This window comes from Lampris incognitus, chromosome 5 (assembly GCF_029633865.1).
Source record: "Lampris incognitus isolate fLamInc1 chromosome 5, fLamInc1.hap2, whole genome shotgun sequence".
NCBI lineage: Eukaryota > Metazoa > Chordata > Actinopteri > Lampriformes > Lampridae > Lampris > Lampris incognitus.
Window position 1 is genome coordinate 26,229,579 of NC_079215.1, and position 23,576 is coordinate 26,253,154.

The following is a 23,576-nucleotide window of genomic DNA, read 5'->3' on the forward strand; positions in this document are numbered from 1 at the left end:
AACATTATATGGAAATGAATGATTGCAGATTATGGTGGGCCTTTTGAAACTGCAATAACAAGAAAGGTCAGTAGGTGGCAATAGTAAAACGAACGAGGACATCGAGGACTTTGTCCATGTTCTGGTTGGTGGCTTCGTCGACATTTAAGGAAAACATGCCGTTTTTTAGCTTTTCTGAAATATGTCTTTTAAACTCTGGTGTTATGCCATGTGTGTTCAAATAGCTGGCATGCTGATTAGATATTGACAGTTTTGTCAAAGCAATTTTGTCTTCAATTATTTTTTTTAAATAAATTCGCCAGGGGTTGGGCGAGCTGGAAAGACAGATTGTGCTCTGCGATGAACGTGCACACGCATATTTTCAAGTCACACACACGGTCAGTTATTGATGCCGGTACATCAGCTGTGGTTGTTGCTCCCGGTAACCGCGTTGTGTGTTGGAGAGCACGAACAGCTGCTCTATGAGCGGGGTCTAACTCATGACGTGGTAGCACTTTTTCCCCCACTAGTTGCATATACTAGCTTTCTCGAGCACAAAGTGCAGAAGCAAGCACCTGCTTCTCTTAACTTCTTACACCAGCTACCAAAAGGCTTACCGTCCTTCCCTATCTCTTCTATCCACGGCCAGCGCCATTTATTTTTTAATCCTTTATCAACTAGGAGGGCATCTTCCCCAGGATTCATGAACTTACTCTCCATCCTACTCTCCTTCGATGTGACGTCTCTCTACTCAGGCATCTATGCAGCATAGGACTCGGTTGAAGCACATTTTTTCAAGACTTCTGATTGGCTAATAATGTTAGTTTGAGAGCGGGAGAGTTGTGCTCCTCTCATATCATTGGCAGACGAACTCATAAACTCGAAAGTGATGGTGATGATATCAAGAAGTTTTTTTAAAATATAAGACTTTTTTTTTCTCCCGCAGCCAAACGCCGCACGCCGGAAATCCGGCACGGTGCCGGAATACTTTAAGCCCTGAGATTAATTTCAAAAATAACCGCCTGTGAATATCATAGCATTGCCATTTCGGACCATGCCCTTGTTTCTGTCGATATTAGTCTCAACCCTCCCATCCCTCTCCTTAAGCAATGGCGTTCCACTTCCTCTTTACTGGCCGAGGACTCATTTAGACAGTTTTTAAATTCACAAATAGTGTTTTTTGTTGTTGTTGTTTTTTTACACCAAAGACACAATCGATGTCACAAGGGGGAGTCTCTGGGAAGCCTTCAAAGCCTAGATACAGGGCCAATCCATTTCATATGTCTCGAAAATGAAGAAAGCTGATAAGGCCAGGTCGCTGAAGATACTTCAGGATCTTCACCGCCTGGACAGTCATTATGCTATTTCCCCTGACCCTGAACTATAAAAAACGTTTACAGCTCCATGCCAAACTTGCCCTCCTAACTACCCATAAAGCAGAACTTCAACTGCTTAAATCTAAGCAGCGCTTCTTCGAAATGGGCGACAAGGCCAGAGCCGCCGCGGCCTCAAGATTAATCCCAATAATTAAATCTCCTGCAGGAGGTTTTCTCAGATCCAATTAATATCAATGACACGTTTGCTGCATTTTATTCTGAGCTATACACCTATGACCTCCCCCCGATTTCTGAGGGGGACCGGCATCTTGACTGGATGAGATTTCCAAAAATTAATGACAACTTAGTTAGAAGACTGGGCAACCCCATACCTATAAACGAAATACATGAGGCAATAGACGTATTACAATCTGGTAAATCTCCCAGCCCTGACGGGTTCGCCACTGAATTTTTAAAGACATTCATCACTCCTTTGGCATCAGTCATACAAAAAAAATTATAATGAAGCATTTGAAAACGGCTGCCTGCCACCTACCCTATCGGAAGCCTCAATCACCCTGCTGATTAAAAAAGGCAAAGACCCTCTACTCCACAGTACCTACAGACCTATCTCCCTTTTAAATATCAACTACAAAATTCTGGCAAAGATTTTGTCTTTATGACTTCAGTAAGCAGTTCCCCAAATAATTTCAACAGATCAATCAGAATTTATGTTGGGAAGACAATCTTTTCATAACACCAGAAGACTTCTTAATATACTCAATACAACCACCTCACACGTGCCAGAGGTTGTGGTATTCCTGGATGCTGAGAAGGCCTTTGACAGGGTGGAATGGAGGTACCTTTTTTATGTTTTGGATAAATTTGGCTTTGGTACTTTTATTTCATGGATTAGGCTACTTTATACTGCCCCTATGGCTTCAGTGCAGTCAAACAATATACATTCTTCCCCTTTCCCCATGCATCGTGGCGCTAGACAAGGCTGACGGCTTTCGCCGCTGCTCTTCACCAGTGCAATCAAGCCTCTAGCCATCTGCGAGGAGAAGGAGTTTGAAGGTATTTCCCGGCTAGGCCTGACCCACAAATTGTCGCTATATGCAGATGATCTACTGCTGTACATCTCTAATCCGATGTCTTCCCTCCCGGCCGTGTTGCGCATCCTGGATCAATTTGGCAAACTCTCAGGATACAAACTGAACGTCAATAAAAGTGAGTTGCTACCAGTTAATTCTCTGGGGGAGGGACTTCTCTCATCCTTCCCTTTCAGAAGGGCAGACTTTGGCTTGAAATACCTTGGAATCTTTATTACGAAATCCTTAAAAGACATCTTCGCCCAAAATTTTGCCCCCCTACTAAAAAATGTAAAAACAGATATGCAGCGTTGGTCTAGTCTGCCCCTATCCCTAGCAGGTCGTGTAGGTATGGTCAAGATGTTCATCTTAGCTAAGTTCTTGTATCTCTTCCAGCACATTCCAGTTCTCCTTAAGAAAAAGTTTTTTCTGACTTGGATAAACTCCTCTCTTCTTTCATTTGGAGTAACGGGCCCACCCATATTTGGAAGGCTGTATTACAGCTCCAAAAAAATAAAGGGGGGGGGGTCTTGCACTCCCCAACTTCACACAATACTGCTGGGCTTGTAATTTTCAGACGATTCTATATTGGCTGCATAATCCAGATGATGAATCTCCTACTTGGGCCCGCATGCAACAGTTATCTGCTCCCTTTTCATTGTGCTGTTATTTGCTCCCAATTGCCACTACCCATTACCTTCAGAACAAATTCAGTAGTTACACAGTCAGTAAAAATCAGGACCCAGTTCAGAAAACATTTTGGTTTGCATAGGCCCTCTACTCATGCTCCAGTTTTTAATAATTGTAATTTGGACCTTCATTGAAAGACTATTCATTCCATACTGGGTTTAACAGTGGCATTAAGATCATTGATGATCTTTACCATAATGGCATAGTCATGTCTTTTGCTGAACTCTCCATTCGGTTTGGCCTACCCAATTTCCACACATTTCGTTTTTTCAAATCAGGCATTTTGTACAAAGACAGTTCCCTCACTTCCCCAGTCGCCACCCTGAGTCACCAATGGATACCTTTCCAACTCTGGATCCACAGCAGAAATGCATCATCTCTATTATTTACAGCCTAATTGACTCACTAAACTCAGGCCTTCTTGCCCAAACAAAAAACTCCTGGGAGATAGACTTACATAGGCACTGAGCTACCAGAAGATAGGTGGAATCACATTCTTAAGCGTGTCCACTCATCCTCAATTTGTGCCAGGCATGGCCTGCTACAATTAAAGATTCTGCGTAGAATCCACTATACCAATGCTAGGTTAGTAAAGATGTACCCCAATGTCAGTGATACTTGTAATAGATGCAAACGCTCACCCGCTAACCTTATACATATGACTTGGTCCTGTCCCAGGCTACTAGATTACCGGACAAAAATATTTGAAACTCTGGGGGATGCTTATAACATGATCATTGATCCTAACCCACTTACAGCAATATTTGGCATTCCACCCAAAGTAAACTTTCCCTTACCATTGCAAAAAGTCCTGGCTTTCACAAATTTATTGGCCCGTCGTCTCATTCTTTTAAAGTGGAAACATACACTACCGTTCAAAAGTTTGGGATCACCCAAACAATTTTGTGTTTTCCATGAAAAGTCACACTTATTCACCACCATATGTTGTGAAATGAATAGAAAATAGAGTCAAGACATTGACACGGTTAGAAATAATGATTTGTATTTGAAATAAGATTTTTTTTACATCAAATTTTGCTTTCGTCAAAGAATCCTCCATTTGCAGCAATTACAGCATTGCAGACCTTTGGCATTCTAGCTGTTAATTTGTTGAGGTAATCTGGAGAAATTGCACCCCACGCTTCCAGAAGCAGCTCCCACAAGTTGGATTGGTTGGATGGGCACTTCTTGCGTACCATACGGTCAAGCTGCTCCCACAACAGCTCAATGGGGTTCAGATCTGGTGACTGCGCTGGCCACTCCATTACCGATAGAATACCAGCTGCCTGCTTCTGCTCTAAATAGTTCTTGCACAATTTGGAGGTGTGTTTAGGGTCATTGTCCTGTTGTAGGATGAAATTGGCTCCAATCAAGCGCTGTCCACTGGGTATGGCATGGCGTTGCAAAATGGAGTGATAGCCTTCCTTATTCAGAATCCCTTTTACCCTGTACAAATCTCCCACCTTACCAGCACCAAAGCAACCCCAGACCATCACATTACCTCCACCATGCTTAACAGATGGCGTCAGGCATTCTTCCAGCATCTTTTCATTTGTTCTGCGTCTCACAAACGTTCTTCTTTGTGATCCAAACACCTCAAACTTGGATTCATCCGTCCACAACACTTTTTTCCAGTCTTCCTCTGTCCAATGTCTGTGTTCTTTTGCCCATCTTAATCTTTTTCTTTTATTGGTCAGTCTCAGATATGGCTTTTTCTTTGCCACTCTGCCCTGAAGCCCAGAATCCCGCAGCCGCCTCTTCACTGTAGATGTTGACACTGGTGTTTTGCGGGTACTATTTAATGAAGATGCCAGTTGGGGACCTGTGAGGCGTCTGTTTCTCAAACTAGAGACTCTAATGTACTTATCTTCTTGCTCAGTTGTGCAACGCGGCCTCCCACTTCTTTTTCTACTCTGGTTAGAGCCTGTTTGTGCTGTCCTCTGAAGGGAGTAGTACACACCGGTGTAGGAAATCTTCAATTTCTTAGCAATTTCTCGCATGGAATAGCCTTCATTTCTAAGAACAAGAATAGACTGTCGAGTTTCAGATGAAAGTTCTCTTTTTCTGGCCATTTTGAGCGTTTAATTGACCCCACAAATGTGATGCTCCAGAAACTCAATCTGCTCAAAGGAAGGTCAGTTTTGTAGCTTCTGTAACGAGCTAAACTGTTTTCAGATGTGTGAAAATGATTGCACAAGGGTTTTCTAATCATCAATTAGCCTTCTGAGCCAATGAGCAAACACATTGTACCATTAGAACACTGGAGTGATAGTTGCTTGAAATGGGCCTCTATACACCTATGTAGATATTGCACCAAAAACCAGACATTTGCAGCTAGAATAGTCATTTACCACATTAGCAATGTATAGAGTGTATTTCTTTAAAGTTAAGACTAGTTTAAAGTTATCTTCATTGAAAAGTACAGTGCTTTTCCTTCAAAAATATGGACATTTCAATGTGATCCCAAACTTTTGAACGGTAGTGTAGTTCACTTCCCACTCATGCCCGAGGGATCAAAGAGGTTCTACAATGTATCAAGCATGAAAAAATCAGATTCTCCCTTAAAGGCTCCCTGAGATCCTTTAATGAAACATGGAGACCCTTCTTGGACAATATAAATAATTTGACAGTTCTACCTGACCCTGAGGATTGCTGAGCTCCCTCCCAGTTTTCCTCTCCCCCTCCCCCATCCTCTTCTTCCTTAAATTTTTTTAATTCTATTTTCTATTTCATTTATTTGTTTATTTTACATGTATGTGTGTATGAGTATGTGTGTATACACACACACACACACACACACACACACACAAACACACACACACTTTTTTCCATCCGCTTGTTTTGCTTCTCCAATTTAGGGTGCAGTTGGGTGGGTGGTTGGTGGGTTTGGTTTTCATAGGGTAAAACTCATAGGCATGTTTACATTTTGCTCTTTGTCTTTAAACCTGTGCAAAAATGCAATAAAAAGATAATAATAACAGCAAAAAAAGACAGAACACAAAGACATATCATAAACAGTGGACTCACTGGCATCATGTGGGGCTGGTGCTTGCCATTGCTGATAGGAGCTTCCCCAACTCTGAGGTGCATACTGGTGACCACCAGGGGGCACATTGCTGTAAAGAGGGACAGGACATGTTCATGAGATTATATTAAAGGAGCCCTCTTCAAATGATCTATAGCACATGGTCTAAAGCAGCGTTTCTCAAACCTCTCCTGGAGGACCACTTGTCCTGCATGTTTTAGATCTCTCCCTGCTCCAAACACAGCTGATTTAAATGATCAGTTTTGTTATTAGGCAGCTTCGGGAGCTCATAACGAGTTGATCATTTGAATCAGCTGTGTTGGAGCAGGGAGAGATCTAAAACATGCAGGACAAGTGGTCCTCCAGGAGAGGTTTGAGAAACGCTGGTCTAAAGCACATGGTGCGAGTGCATTTAGAGCATGTCCAAAACCACTTTTGCAAGTTAAACGGCACATAATCTGAGCGTAAAGTAATGGGGCTTTCAGACACAACGCAACAACTGCACCACTAAGCTCTGAAACCCATTATTTCCAATGGCTTGTGCCAAGCCACAACTTTAAGCTACTTCGAGCAAAGTGTGGGCGCAGCACCGCTCCTGTGATGAATACCCACGCAGCCAATAGAAATGAGGCAGCCAGGCAGGCATGGGAGACAAAACAGAGGAAAAGTTAATATTGTGTCAGAACTCACTGAATTGTACAACACAAGTTCACGATTGTATAGACTTCGGGAAGAAAGCCCTCGCTTGGAAACACGTTTCCAAACACATAGGCAATATGGTAAACATATCTGAGGTTTATAATAATAATAATAATAAAAATGTTATTTATAGGGGGCGGCACGTTGGCACAGTGGTTAGAGCAGTTGCCTCACAGCAAGGAAGTCCTGGGTTAGAGCCCTGGGGTAGTCCAACCTTGGGGGCCATCCCGGGTCATCCTGTGTGGAGTTTGCATGTTCTCCCAGTGTCTGCGTGGGTTTACTCCGGGGGCTCCTGTTTCCTCCCACAGTCCAAAGACATGTAGGTCAGGTGAATCGGCCATACTAAAATTGTTCCTAGGTGTGAATGTGTGTGTGTGGGCCCTGTGTGATAGTCTGGTGGCCTGTCTAGGGTGTCTCCCCGCCTGCTGCCCAATGACTGCTGGGATAGGCTCCAGCATCCCTGCGACCCTGAGAGCAGGATAAGCGGTTCGGAAAATTGAATTTTATTTAAAAAGTACCTTTCATGACACTCAAGGTCAACTTACATCAAATACAATAAAACAACGCAGTAAAAAACATTAGTGCAATCAACAATAAAACACACAATAAGCAACAGAGCATATATCAGCATGAGTTGAAAAAAAAAGAAGATGAATTTGATGCTGTTACTGCTGTTAAAGTGAGTAAGCTAGTTTAAAAAGGTGGGTTTTCAGAGCAATTTTGAATTCTGTAATGGAGGCCAATAAGCAGATGTGACTGGGAATGGAGTTCCAGAGTTTGGGTACAGCATAGGAGAAAGCCCTGTCACTCATTGTACTGAGGTTGACGGCTGGTAGTGCTAACAGACCTGCTGATCAAGACGGCCGGGAGCGAGAAGGAGTGTTAAGTCTGAAGGAGGTCTGTGAGATAAGCGGGGGATAGATTATGTAGAGCTTTGAATGTTAATAAAATTTCAAAATTAACCTGCAAAACACAAGAAGCCAGTGTAATTGAATCAGCAAAGGGAGAGACATGGTCAGTGGACTTAGAACATGTAATAATCAATGCTGCAGAATTCGGGATTAGTTGAAGTAGGTGAATAAGTTTGTTGGGGATACCTGCCAGGATCGCATTGCAGTGGTCAATGTATGATGTGACCAAAGCATTGACTAAACCTTCCAGGGACTGTTGTGTTAAAGCAAGGCATAGTCCGGAGCAGTTTCGCAGATGGAAAAAGGCAATCCGGGAGACATTGTTTATATGACTGGAAAAGGAAAGGGTACTGTTCTGTTACAGTAGTTTAGTTAATGACATTTTTCTAAGTCATTTCAATTGTTTTCTGCAACAGGTAGTGGTTCCTTTAAGAAACACAGTAAGTTAGCCTCCCATGTGACTTTAGTCAGGAAGTGAATACACATTGCAGAAAGAACAGCAATTTTTTAAAATTTAAAATTTTATTTTTTTTAGGATACCTTTTTCCATCAGCCAACATCTGCGCACATCTTATGCCTTTTGTAGCACCATTGGTATGTAATGTGATCTTTTATCATTATCTACAATTGTAATTCATTATTTGGTATAAAAAAACGTTTTGTGTAGTTTGATGTAAAAAGGCTACCAAGCTATGTTCGGTTGATTCCATGTATAACCAATGCTATGTTTCTAGTCACTAGGAGTTATAGTAAAATACAACGATTGACACCATATTCAAATAAGACTGTTATGGGTCATTTCATAGATAGTTTATTAAATATGCAATGTAAACATGTAAGTTGAAAAGGGGTAATTTAACCCATGATAGAAGTGTGTTTGCGGTGTATTTACAGGGTATTTACAGTAAACATAGTTTTTTTTTTTTTCCATCTGTTCTCAGTTTCACCATTTTGCTATTCAATAAACCTGTGGACAATGGATTCTGTCTCCAGAGTTTTGATGAACAGAAGGTGTTTATAACTTACTGCCAAGTTGTCAGTATAAAACAAGGGTGGCATAGTGAAACAACAGCTTCAGCGCAGAACATAACACAGTATACGCTAGACACAGAAAAGAAAGATCCCACACTAAATACTAGATCCTATGCTTCATGTTCTTCTAAACACTCAAGTGGTTCTTCCACTGGGGCTGCTGCTGCCATGGCTCGTGCTAAAGCAGAGGCAGCCAAGGCCCGCCTTACCTTATGCAAAGAAGGAAATGGTGCTAAAAGTAGAAAAAGCACAATTAGAGGCAACAATTGATATGTTGGCATTAGAGAGAAATTGCCGCAGCTGTGGCTGAAGCAGAAGCCTTAGAGGCAGCCGTTGAAGGCAGTGATCGAAGTAGCTGCAAGCTTCAACTCGAGGCAACCCCCCTTGACCTTGTAGGGGGACCAGAGAATACGTCACTGAACAGGCCAAAGAGCAAAATAAAATACAGTTAGCACCAGCACTGCATCTACCCTCTCAAGATGAGATCAGGCAGCTACACACAGAGCCAGTGTCACTATTCTCTATCCAAAACCCACACCTCAAGGCAGACAGTGGCCAAACCGACGCTGAACTTTGCTCTACAGCACCAAACAGAGTAGCAGCTCAAAAGCCACAGCTCAGTGCAGATATGCCTCTCTACTTGAGAACATGCAAGATTATCATCGCACATACAGAGCAAGGTCCAGAGACCACAGTTCCCCACGTTCCTCTGTGCCCAGTCATGCACCTCACTACCCTCACCATGACCAATCTAGCATGACTGACTTCGTCAGATATTTTGCTCGCCGTGAGCTGGTCACCACATGTTTGATCTATTTCAATGACCAACCACATAGCTACAGAGCCTGGAAATGGTCCTTTCAGAATGTGGTCAGTGGCCTAGATTTGACATCCAGTGAGGAAATGGATTTGCTTGTCAAGTGGCTGGGGAAAGAGTCAGGTGAGCATGCCAAATGGATCAGGGCAGTCCATGTTAACTTCCCAGATCGGGGACTCAGGATGGTATGGGATAGACTGGACGCATGTTACGGGGCCCCCAAAGTAATTGAAGACGCACTTTTCTGACATATTGATAGCTCCCGAAAAATCTCCAACAGGAGATTATTAGAAACTCCACGAGTTAAGTGATCTCCTCATGGAACTGGAGGCAGCTAAGGCAGATGGAGACCTTCCAGGCTTTCAATACCTCGATACATCACAGGAAATAAATCCTTAAGTCCAAAAGTTGCCACTCAGCCTACAAGAGAAGTAGCTGTATCACAGATCCAGCTACAAACAACAGCACCATGTCTCATTCCCCCCCTTGGAAGTTTTTGTTGACTTCGTCAGAGAACAGGCTAAAATAAGGAACAATCTGAGCTTTAACTTCACTGGCCAAGTGGCTGTTCCTCCAAAAGCAGACAAGACTCCATGGAGACTAAGCAGACAGAAGGAAATCTCAGTCCACAAAACATATTACTTCCTACAGCTCCTCTTGCCTCAGACAGAGATGATCTTCAAGCTGAAGATACCGATAGACAGTGACCCATCCATAAAAAGCCCCATCTACTCAGTAAGTGCCAGGCTTTATGCGAGAAGCCATTAGAGGAACGCAAAGCATTCCTGAAGGAGAACGGAATTTGCTTTAAATGTTGCACTTCTACACAACACATGGCTAAGAACTGTAAGTCTACAACCAAAGGAGTTGAAGAGACCACAGTTCCCCAAGTGGCGACAAGTCCAGCATCTGGTTCAAACCTTCTGGGATTGATGGAAGAAGCGATATCTTCACAGACATGTAAGTCTACAACATGTCTTGAGTGTGGGAGTGAGAAGCATATCTCTGCCCTCCACCCTGGACCAGCACTGTTGACCCAGGAGCCATGCCTCTCTACACAGCATGGTGGGGAGCAAGACATTACACCATCTTTTGAAGTCACAACTCACTGCACCGAAGTCTGTGGTGGCGATCAGAGTGACAGATTGTGCTCTAAGATCTGCCTCGTTAAGCTCTACCCCACCGGCCATCGTGATAGAGCAATGAAGGTCTATGCAATCCTCGATGAGCATAGCAATAGATCCTTAGCTCATTCTGAGTTCTTCAATGCCTTCAATGTCCAAGGCCCCACCTCTCCATTTTCTCTCTGGACCTGCTCTGGAGTAACAGAGACCATGGGGAGAAGAGCCTTAGGCTACCAAATTGAATCAGTGGATGGAAAAGTCTGTCTTCCCGTGCCAAGCCTCTTGGAATGCAATGACATCCCTAACAACAGATCGGAGATTCCAACAACCAACGCTGCATCTAACCACCCTCACCTGAAGTCAGTGGCTCACCTCATCCCAGAGCTCGAACCAAATACTCCCATCATGCTTCTCCTCGGGCGAGACATCATTACTGTTCATAAAATGCGCAGGCAGGTGAATGGCCCTCACGATGCTTCCTACGCCCAGAAACTTGACCTGGGATGGATGATAGTTGGTAACGTCTGCTTGGGAGGTGATCACAAGCCCGCCACAGTCAATACATCTTTACACCAGCAACTCTCCTCATTCACAAAGTGAGTCTTCCTTCTGCCCCAGTTGGTGACTGGGTCAAAGACCTCCACAAGTCCAAGTGGCGACAAGTCCAGCATCTGGCTCAAACCTTCTGGGATAAATAGAAGAAGCGATATCTTTCTTCACTTCAGTCACAAAGGAAGTGGCAGTCTTCCCAGTCCAACTTTCAGCCTGGAAGCATTGTGCATCTCAAGGACGACCAACTTAGGAGGAATGAATGGCCTTTGGGACTGATTACTCAAGTCTTATTTTTTAGGATACCTTTTTCCATCAGCAAACGTCTGCACACATCTCATGCCATTTGTAGCATCGTTGGTATGTAATGTGATCTTTTATCATTATCTACAATTGTAATTCATTATTTGGTATAAAAAACGTTTTGTGTAGTTTGATGTAAAAAGGCTACCAAGCTATATGTTCAGTCGATTCCATGTATAATCAATGCAATGTTTATAGTCACTAGTAGTTATAGTAAAATACAAGACTGTTATGGGTTGTTTCATTGATAATTTATTAAATATGCAATGTAAACATGGAAGAGCTGAAAAGGGGTAATTTAACTCATGATAGAAGTGTGTTTTGTGATATTCATGGACAGGATCTCAAAGCGCAGCCACGGTGAGGAGTGTGTCCGTTTTGGGAACCTCAGAATTGCATCTCTGCACTTTGCAGATGATGTGGTTTTGTTGGCTTCATCAGAATGCGACCTCCGGCGCGCACTGGAGCAGTTTGCAGCTGAGTGAGAAATAGCTGGGATGAGAGTCAGCACCTCCAAGTCTGAGGCCATGGTTCTCCACCGGAAAAGGGTGGATTGCTCCCTCCGGGTTGGGGAGGAATTGCTGCCTCAAGTGAAGGAGTTCAAGTATTTCGGGGTCTTGTTCATGAGTGAGGGTAGGATGGAGCGGGAGATTGACAGGCGGATTGGTGCAGCATCAATAGTAATGCGGACGTTGTACCGGACCACTGTGGCGAAGAAGGAGCTGAGCCGGAATGCAAAGCTCTCAATTTACAAGTCAATCTTCGTTGCAATCCTCACCTATGGTCATAAGCTTCGGGTAGTGACTGAAAGGGTGAGATCGTGGATACAAGCAACTGAAATTAGTTTCCTCCGTAGGGTGTCTGGGCTCAGCCTTAGAGATAGGGTGAGGAACTCGGACATCCGGAGGGAGCTTGGAGTGGAGCTGCTGCTCCTTCGCATCGAAAGGAGCCAGTTGAGATGGTTCGGGCATCTGATTAGGATGCCTCCTGGGCGCCTTCCTTTGGAGGTTTACCGGGCACAGCCAACTGGGAGGAGACCCCGGGGTAGACCCAGAAATCACTTGAGGGACTACATGACCAATCTGGCTTGGGAATGCCTTGGGATCCCCCAGGAGGAGCTGGAGGGCATTGCTGGGGAGAGGGACGCCTGGAGTGCCCTACTTAACTTGCTGCCACCGCGACCCAACCCCGGAAAAGCAGCTGAAGATGAGATGAGATGAGATAGAAGTGTGTTTGCAGTGTATTTACGGGGTATTTACAGTAAATATAGTTTTTTTTTTTCCCATCTGTTCTCAGTTTCACCCTGTTGCTATTCAATAACAACCTGTGGACAACAGATTTTGTCTCCAGAGTTTTGATGAATGGAGGGTGTTTAACTTACTGCATGTTAATAACATTTCAAAATTAACCTGCAAAACACAACACAAGAAGCCACCAGTGTAGTTGAATCAGCAAGGGAGAGACATGGTCAGAGGAAGGCTGCGGGTCCCGATGGCGTCCTTGGACGGGTGCTGAAGGAATGTGTGGACCAACTGGCGGGGGTCTTCACCAAGATCTTCAACCAGTCCCTATCCCAGTCCACCAACCCACCCTGTCTGAAGTCAGCCACCATAGTCTCATTGCCAAAAACGTCCACTGTCAGCAGCCTGAACGACTACTGACCTGTGGCACGCGCACCCGTCATAATTAAGTGCTTTGAGAAACTGGTTCGGAGTCACATCATCTCAAGCCTCCCACCCACTTTTGACACACACCAGTTTGCCTACAGAGCAAATAGGTCCACAGAGGACGCTATAGCCACATCTCTCCACACTGCCCTGACCCACCTAGAGTAGCAGGGGAGCTACGCCAGGCTGCTCTTTGTGGACTTCAGCTCTGCATTCAACACCATCCTCCCCCACAGACTGGTGACCAAACTGACAGAACTGGGCCTTGCTTATTCCATCTGCCTCTGGATTAAGGACTTCCTGTCTGAGCACCCACAGAGGGTCAGAATAGGCCCCCACATCTCCTCAGCCCTCAGCCTCAGCACCGGCTCCCCACAAGTCTGTGTGCTGAGCCCCTTACTCTACACGCCGTACACACACGACTGCACCCCCGCTCACTCCAGCAACACAATCGTCAAGTTTGCAGACAACACTACAGTGGTGGGGCTCATCTCTAGGGGGGATGAGTCTGCAAACCCGGGATGAGGTGGAGCGGCTGTCTGTGTGGTGCAGGGAAAATAACTTGATCCTCAACACCTCCAAGAAGACAAAGGAGCTGATTATAGACTACAGGAGGAATAAAACGGACAATCATCCCCTTTTCATCGGCGGAGACTGTGTGGAGAGTGTGACGGACTTCCGGTTTCTGGGCATACACACAGAGGAGGGCCGGACCTGGAGCATTAACACCACAGCGCTGGTTAAGAAGGCACAGCAGAGACTGTACTTCCTGAGGATCCTCAGAGAGAACCACCTTATCACCTCACTGTGTCCTTCTACCGCTGCTCCATAGAGAGCATACTGACCTACTGCATCCGTGTCTGGTTTGCCAGCTGCACAGTAGCAGAGAGGAAAGCACTCCAGAGGGTCATCACCACCGCCCAGAAGATTATCAGATACCCACTCCCCTCCTTGGAAGACCTATACAGTTCCCGCTGCCTCAAAAAAAGCCCATGGCATCCTCAAGGACCCATCTCACCCAAGACACCATCTGTTTGAACTGCTGCCCTTGGGCAGACGTTACAGGATAATAAGAGCTCGGACAAACAGACTAAAGAACAGTTTCTATCCCCGAACCATAACCGCACTAAATGCTGCTAAGTCTTGATTCCTGACTTTTTGTGCAATATGTTGGTGCCCAGTAGAATGTAGAAATGAATGTGTGTGTGTTTTATGTTTTTAATTCTTTTTATACTGATCTTTGCACTGCTAAGAATTGCACTTTCAAATTTCGTTGTACCTGTACAATGATAAATAAAGTTATTTTCTATTCTATTCTATTCTTTGATCATGTAATAATCCATACTGCTGAATTCTGGATTAGTTGAAGTAGGTGAATAAGTTTGTTGGGGATGCCTGCCAGGATCACGTGCAGTGGTCAATGTGTGATGTGACCAAAGCATTGACTAAAACTTCCGTGGAGTGTTGTGTTACAGCAAGGCATAGTCTGGAGATGTTTCGCAGATGGAAAAAGGCAATCCGGGAGACATCGTTTATATGACTGGAAAAGGAAAGGGTACTATCTAGGATAACACCAAGGCTCTTAGCATGAGTTGAGAGGTATGGTGGCTCCAGCAATGGGGAGTGAGCAAATATTAGTTTTCGAGAGTGTAGATTTAGTGCCAATGAGGAGTAGCTCAGTTTTACTACTGTTGAATTTAGTCATCCATATCTGTATATATCATGGAGAAAAGCAGTGAGGGGAGAGTGGCAGTGGGCTTAGTGAACACATAAAGTTGTGTATCATTTAGCATAGTAGTGGAAATGGATACCATAGTGTCGGGAGATTTTGCCAAGAGGGAGGAGGTAAATAATAAAAACAGGAGTGGCCCCATCACTGAACCCTGTGGAACTCCACGGGGAACTATCAAACTTTCTGACCCGCCGGTAATTCTGAATTTGTATAAAATGTGTCCTGTCTGTAAGGTAGGAAGCAAACCACATATACACAGTGCCCTCAACTCCAATGCTAGCCAGACGATCCATGAGGAGCTGATGGGATATCGTATTAAAGGCTGCGGTGAGATCAAGGAGGATGAGAATAGAGTAGATCGGAGTTGGCTGCACAAAGGAGGTCATTAGTGATCTTAACCAGGGCTGTTTCTGTGCTAAATGTACTCAAAGTGCACAGCTACTTCATCTAACCTGACTCCACTTGTACACCAGTAGCCACAGCCTGTCTCAAAAAATTGTGCAGGTATTACTTTTAATACATTAAATTTAGCACTACTAAACATCAGGTCTTTGACAGGAAAAACATTTTTAATCAATGATTTTATCACCAAGCACAATCTCCATTTTATGTTTTTAACTGAAACGTGGTTAGACCAAGACAACAATTCAACTGAGTCAATCCCTGCCAATTTCAGTTTTGTGAGCGAAACCAGACAGCATAAGAAAGGAGGTGGAGTAGACATTTTGTTTAATGATTTGCTCCAATGCAAGAAGATCTTATGGAAATTTTGCTTCTTTTGAACAAATGGTTCTTCAGTTGAATTCCTCTCCTTGAGTTATATTTATATATCTATAGGCCACCTAATTAATTACAATGCAAACCTTTTTGATGGCTTAACTGAGCTGCCATCTACAGTGCATCCGGAAAGTATTCACACCCCTTCACTTTCCCCACATTTTGTTATGTTACAGCCTTACTCCGAAATGGATTAAATTCCTTTTTTTTCTCATCAATCTACACACAATACCCCATAATGACAAAGTCAAAAAGGTTTTGTAGAAATTTTTGCAAATTTATTAAAAATAAAAAACTGAAATATTGCATGTACATAAGTATTCATACCCTTTGCTATGACGCTCAAAATTGAGCTCAGGTTCATCCAGTTTCCACTGATCATCCTTGAGATGTTTCTACATCTTGATTGGAGTCCACCCGTAGTAAATTCAATTGATTGGACATGATTTGGAAAGGCACACACCTGTCTATATAAGGTCCCACTGTTGACAGTGCATGTCAGAGCAAAAACCAAGCCATGAAGTCAAAGGAATTATCTGTGGACCTCCGAGACAGGATTGTATCGAGGCACAGATCTGGGGAAGAGTACAAAAACATTTCTACAGCTTTGAAGGTCCCGAAGAGCACAGTGGTCTTCATCATTCGTAAATGGAAGAAGTTTGGATCCACCAGGACTCTTCCTAGAGCTGGCCGCCCAGCCAAACTGAGCAATCGGGGGAGAGGGGCCTTGGTCAGGGAGGTGACCAAGAACCCGATGGTCACTCTTGACAGAGCTCCAGCATTCCTCTGTGGAGATGGGAGAACCTTCCAGAAGGACAACCATCTCTGCAGCACTCCACCAATCAGGCCTTTATGGTAGAGTGGCCAGACGGAAGCCTCTGCTCAGTAAAAAGCACATGACAGCCCGCTTGGAGTTTGCCAGAAAGCACCTAAAGGACTCTCAGACCATGAGAAACAAGATTCTCTGGTCTGATGAAAGCAAGATTGAACTCTTTGGCCTGAATGCCAAACGTCACATCTGGAGGAAACCAGGCACCTCTCATCACCTTGCTAATACCATCCCTACAGTGAAGCATGATGGTGGCAGCATCATGCTGTGGGGATGTTCTTCAGCAGCAGGAACTGGGAGACTAGTCAGGATCGAGGGAAAGATGAATGGAGCAAAGTACAGAGAGATCCTTGATGAAAACCTGCTCCAAAGCGCTCAGGACCTCAGACTGGGGCAAAGGTTTACCTTTCAACACGACAATGACCCTAAGCACACAGCCAAGACAACGAAGGAGTGGCTTCGGGACAAGTCTGTGAATGTTCTTGAGTGGCCCAGCCAGAGCCCAGACTTGAACCCCATTGAACATCTCTGGAAAGACCTGAAAATAGCTGTGCAGCGACGCTCCCCATCTAACCTTACAGAGCTCGAGAGGATCTGCAGAGAAGAATGGGAGAAATACCCCAAATATAGGTGTGCCAAGCATGTAGCTTCATACCCAAGAAGACTTGAGGCTGTAATCGCTGCCAAGGGTGCCTCAACCAAGTACTGAGTAAAGGGTGTGAATACTTATGTATATGCAATATTTCAGTTTTTGATTTTTAATAAATTTGCAAGAATTTCTACAAAACCTTTTTGCTTTGCCATTATGGGGTATTGTATGTAGATTGATGAGAAAAAAAGTAATCTAATCAATTTTGGAATAAGGCTGTAACATAAAATGTGGGGAAAGCGAAGGGGTGTGAATACTTTCCGGATGCACTGTATAATCTGTATTGAATTTGAAAGTGTAGCTATTGCTGGTTATTTAAACATCCATGCTGACAACCCCCGGGACAGAGGAACCAAAGAACTTTGTTGTGTTCTTGATAACTATGGACTGACTCAGCATGTGACGGAGTGCACATACAACAAGGGGCACACTCTATTATCTCCAAGGGTCTGAACATTGCTAAGGTTGTGGTGACTTCTTGTGTTTTCTTTGAGAGTACTATCACCGTGTGCACAAATGCTCAAACAGGTAATCACAAAATGGCATATCACTGAAAGCACCAGTGAAAATTCAGGCTTTCTCTTCCACACCCGTCCTCTCGCAGGTCTGTCAATGAGCTTGTAGATAATCTTAATTCTAAAATTACAGATGTTATTGATACTATTGCACCCGCTAAGGTGAAGGTGGTCTCTGGTAAGAAAAGATCTCCATGGAGATGTGTCCCGCTGGTCAGAATAAAAAAAGAGAGTTGTAAAGCTGAATGCAGGTGGTGAAAAACAAATCTTACTATTCATTATAAAATCTATAAACAGAGACAGTGCATTTATAATTTGGAACTAAGAAATGCAAGGCGGTCTTTGACATCAATGCCAAAAAAAAAAGAAAGAAAAAAAAAGAAAGAAAAGAAATGTACGTAACTTGTGTTCGACTGTCGACAGGCTATCCCCCCCCGGTGGCAGTTGCCTCTGAATTTCTATCTACCAGGGCCTGCAATGAAATTGCCTCCTTCTTTAATGACAAAATTCAGAAAATTAGACAGGCAACCAGTGCCTCCATACTAGGTAAAGGGAATGTGTTGTTCCTAAATCCACCTAAAATCAATTCAAATAGCATATCACAATTTGATCCCATCAACCATAAAGATTTGGGGGACATTTATTTTTTAAATACCATGATGTACACAATAATAATCTTTCACAATGTAATGTTTTTAGTTGTAATCTTTTGCATGTTTATGTTTATGTCCCTGTGTATGTGTTTTGTGCACCCACCTATGTCGGCGCAACTTTCTATCTGAATAATGCACTCTTTAAATGGCAGGAAAATACTGCACCATTGACTTTAGACCAGCACTGTGTCTGTTGGTCAATGGTGCAATTGCTTTCCACTGCCTAAAGACAGCAATGCGCCAACAATGGATTACAGTGGGCGGCAAGGTGGCCCAGTGGTTAGCATTGTTGCCACACAGCAAGAAGGTCCTGGGTTCAAACTCCAGGCCATCCCAGGTCCTTTCTGTGTGCAGTTTGCATGTTCTCTCCATGTCTGCGGTGGGTTTTCTCCGGGTGCTCCGGTTTCCCCCACCACCAAAAGAAACATGCATATTAAGGTTTATACTCATGTCTGTGCCCCTGACCAAGGCAATGGGAAAAGAACTGGAGATGGTCCCGGGCGCAGCATGAAGGCGGCAGCCCACTGCTTCTAGCTACACAGATCACAGCTAGGAAACTTAAACTTACCCCCCCCCCTTTTTTCTCCTCAATTGTATCCAGCCAATTACCCCACTCTTCCGAGCCATCCTGATCTCTGCTCCACCCCCAATCCAGGGAAGGCTGCAAACTGCCACATGCCTCCTCTGATATATATGGAGTCGCCAGCCGCTTCTTTTCACGTGACAGTGAGGAGTTTCACCAGGGGGATTTAGCACGTGGGAGGATCCTATTACCCCCAGTTCCCCCCCTCCGAACAGGCAACCCAACTGACCAGAGGAGGCGCTAGTGCAGCGATCAGGACACATACCCACATCTGGCTTCCCATCCCCAGACACAGCCAATTGTGTCTGTAGGAATGCCCGACCAAGCCAGAGGCAACACAGGGATTCGAACTAGCAATCCCCGTGTTAGTAGGCAACGGAATAGATCGCCACGTCACCCAGGCGCCCTTTAAACTTAAATTGAAACCTTAATGCTCGCTTACAAAATAGCAACTAAAATGGCTCCTGCCTACCTGAACTCACTCATTCAGGTCTACACTCAGTCCTGCTCACTACGCTCTGCAAATGAAAGGCGCCTGGCACTTCTGCACAACAGGGCCCTAAGTCACTAGCTAGTCTCTTCTCTTCTGTAGTTCCCTGGTGGTGGAACGAGTTACCAAACTCCATTCCATCCACTGAGTCCCTCTCCATCTCTAAGAAGACGCTAAAGACCCATCTCTTTCTTGAACACCTCCACACCTAATGGTATTAAAATAAATAAATTTGCTTCTATGCACCCTATGAATTGCCTTTGTGCACTGCCTGTTGACACCTACGTCCCATCGGACTTGAACCTGGTTTTTTTTTTTGCACTTACTTGCGTTGTCGCTTCCTGACCAGATCTTTGCTTGTGTTGTATTAACTCTCAGAAAGATGTTGCTTTGGATAAAAGCGTCTGCTAAATGAAATTGTAACATTGTAACATCAAAGTCATGTGTGTTAGTTAGGGTTAATACTCCTGTCTGTGTCCCTGACCAAGGCAATGGAAGTTGATCCCCAGGCGCCATCTTTCTCAGTGCGCCTGACCACACCTCATTTTAAGACCAACACACCCATGGGCGCTCAGATGGGTGCAAGTACATTTGCTATTCAAACAACATGGGCGCTGGATAGGAAATGACAACTGCATCGGTCCAAACTAGTAATGACACTTGCGATGCACTTTGCACTGGGTGTAAGATAGGGCCCATGGTGTTAAAAAACGAGCAAGCAAGCTACAAAAGTGTTACATCAGAAGTAGTTTTACTAACTGGGGAGCACCACCAGGAGGCCCTGCGTTGTATGGGTTGGGATTATAGGGACCCATTGGCCCGCTTGGACCTCCAGGACCGGGACCCACTGGACACAAAGGAGCCTAAGAAAGACAGAGAAAAGAGTTCTGCCAAACAGGTATGATATCATGTATTTCACAAAATCTGACCAGTGTCACAAAAAAAGTGTGTATCCCATAATAAATATAACTTAATTTCTGCTACACTTTAAATCAAAAACCAACTGAATTACTATAGAAGTGATAAAAAAGATAAAATAACAATGAAAGCTTATCTATTATTAACCTAGGAGGCGTTTGATTATTCAAATGGGTTTTAAATGCATTAAGTTAAAAAAGGTATCTTAACTCCTCCAGTGAAAAAAAAAGTTTTTACTTCTTAGTTCATAATTAGCATCTGAGCTCAAAACTTATGAACCATTTTGCTATTTGTCATGCATTTTTGTTGTGACACCATATTTAAGTTATCTTTTTCTTGAGAAGAAACAACCAGCCCATTTATTTTACTAACAGCATTCACCAACAAGGCAAAATTCAGTGGCTGTATCCAACCATTACACACCCAATTAGTTTTGTGACATATACAGCATACAGCTGAGGACATTCAAGCTACTTCCTCTGCAAGGACCTTCCCTTTAATCTCTGCCTCCCACATCTGCCTTCCTTCACATCCACAGCCTGTTTCTTGATTGCTTTTCCAAGCACAATAAGTGATGCCTCACAACAATTAAGTTTGTACTATTCCCATGAAATGGAACTTTGCACCAGATTTTAACAGTCATTGAATAAGTGTTGATTGAATTGCCAATGATTGATTTAATTGCTTAATTTGGGAAATACTGAGAAAAGTACTCTCATAATTGATCACGTTAAACAGGTCATGTTTTACTCTGTATAAGGTTACAGTTACAAAAATCAACTTAATTCTTAGGCCTGTGTGTGATGGCTACCTCGCTCAACTGCTGCGGCTTGCATGCATGTGGTGTCCACATGCATGCAAGCATTGCTACTGCACCACAGCTAATGCTAGCCCTATCCTCCTACAATGAGTTTGCCTTTGATAACAGCCAACAATAATCAAATGTTTAATTTCATGTCATTATAAATTTCATTTATATTTAGCGTAGCCTCCACTTTCTCCTAACATGCCATTACTAAAATGGTTAATTTTTTTTCCATGTCTCTGACATATTCTACAGGTAGACATTGAAACTACAGTGAAAGGTATCAGTTGTGTAATGTTACTGGTATGTCAATATGACTTATCAACAGATAATTTTACTGTCTATTTTTGCTGAACTGTTTGCCTCACGCCGAGAAAAATAGGCATCACGTCTATTCTGTAGAGTTGCGTCACTGCAGTTTGGCTTGAGCCGTGCCTGAGCCACGCTGCTCATGCGGGCTGTGCAGCTGCTCTAACCTGTTCACATGGGTGTCGTAATGAAAAGCAAGACGTTCTGTGATGCACACGCGCTGCTTAGGTAGTCGGTGTGGCCCGGGCCTTAAATGGCTAGCAGTTTAGAAGAGAGTTTGCTACATGGCGTACTTTTTCCTTGCCACTATAATAGCTGAATTCAGCCTCTCCTAATATTACCTCAATCTTTTCCTCTATAAGTTGTTTTGCGTGGTCAATCTGTTGTGGGGACCCCCTGATGGTGAAGAGTTTGAAGTTTGGGTCACCATTGGGTGGCGGCTGACGTGATATCTCCACAAACGCACCAGTCTGTTGGTTGATGGACTTGACGTTCTCGCCACCTCTCCCAATTACAAGGCCACATTTGTGAGCTGGGATAGAGAAGGCCATCTCTCCTCCTGGAGGACCCCAGTTTCCTGGGCCCCTCCCCCTGCCTCTGCCACCAGGCGGCATACCCATCCCAGGAGGACCTGGTGGGCCCTAGGGAGGAAATGCAACAGACATCAGGTTTTAACTCTTCCTCAGTTAGAAAGCCATATTCACCACCGTTCAAAGGAATCAAATTCCCACATTTATCAGTCAATTCTATACCTACCCCCTGCCCACCCTCCTCTCGCACACGAATGCTCTGTAGCAGGTCATTGATAATGGAGGCAGCATGTTCACATCGGTCTGGTGGACCCATAATGTGTGCCATCTTATCAGGAGATGCACCATCATCTGCAAGAGGACGACAAGAAATGGCTTGGTTGGTAATGCAGAGACTGAGAGCACAATTACAGTGAAGAGGGAGTGGAAGAAGCAGAGAATGAGCAGCTTTGAATCTCTAATAGGGTTCAGTGTAACATTTCACTTTTGACCAACATCCCTTTTGTTGAAATGCTCAAAATCCCCCAAATTGTTGAAAAATATGAAAATGCACACCTGTGATCCTCAAGTGAATTGTATAAATGTAAGCAAAATGTAAAAAAAAAGAAGCTTAGTTTTCTACCCTGATTCATATTACAAGCAGACAAAAATAACAATGATATTGATTCTGAAACTTTGTGGCTTGCTGGAATCCTTCGCCTTTCCTGGATAATTCGCCTCAAATGCGAAGTAGCTATTATTTCCTGTTTTCTTTGTCAATCAAAATCGGTTGCGGAGGCTTAGCAATCCATAGGCTACTTGCTGTCTTTAGTTTAATAAGCTACGTTAACAACGTGACAACAAGACCAAATGGAGCACATGACGACTTGCGGACTGGGAGTTCATTGTGGGCTTCTGTGTGTGTGTGTGTATGTGTGTGTGTGTGTGTGTGTGTGTGTGTGTGTGTGTGTGTGTGTGTGTGTGTGTGTGTCTCAGAGCGGAGTAGGTGAGAAATGTGGGAAATATTCGTTTTGGGGAGCTCTGATAGATCGCATAGTAATTAATTCTAAACTAAAGGAAAATAGAAGAAAATTGAAATAATTTTCCAGGACAACACAAGATTTTCGAGGACATTTTAGTTTTTCTCTCATTTTCCATGTGTTTTCCATGACTGGAAAATTGGTCAGCTATTTTCCAGGTTTTCCAGGATGCGTGGGAACCCTGGTTAGCCTATGCAACACGGTAAAATACCATAGTTACTCTGGTACTCTCCCCATTCAAAAAGAATATCTGTTGTAATGAATGAACACTTAATTGTCTAGTCCTGAAATATAGGATAACCTCCTCTTTTTTTAAACTCAAATTTCAGAAAAAAAATATTGTCTTATATATTAGGGCCAATACGGTATCCTTTCTCTCCAGAGTGGTAGAGAACTCTCAGCAGTTTTTCATTCATTCGGTTTAGGCGCTGTGCAAAAAATGCTTAGGCGCTGATAAGGAAAACCCTGCATTGATCTCGTACATGGCCTCTCTGGAATCCAATTGATGGAAATCCATTGTAGCGATGGAGAACTTTAATACCTGCAATAAAGTATCACATTTCT

General features: G+C 43.8%; 1 protein-coding gene across 4 annotated transcripts in view; it reads right to left on the reverse strand.

The window, feature by feature from the left end:
* khsrp (KH-type splicing regulatory protein) overlaps positions 1-23,576 on the reverse strand; it is a 53,755-nt gene that overhangs the window by 2,837 nt on the left and 27,342 nt on the right. For all 4 annotated transcript variants that reach the window (XM_056279634.1, XM_056279632.1, XM_056279633.1 and 1 more), the window contains exons 12-15: positions 22,220-22,344; positions 21,805-22,104; positions 20,191-20,294; positions 6,104-6,192 (exon numbers count right to left, since the gene is read on the reverse strand). In XM_056279634.1, coding sequence (XP_056135609.1) covers positions 6,104-6,192; positions 20,191-20,294; positions 21,805-22,104; positions 22,220-22,344 — 618 coding nt within the window. The remainder of the gene's footprint in view (positions 1-6,103; positions 6,193-20,190; positions 20,295-21,804; positions 22,105-22,219; positions 22,345-23,576) is intronic.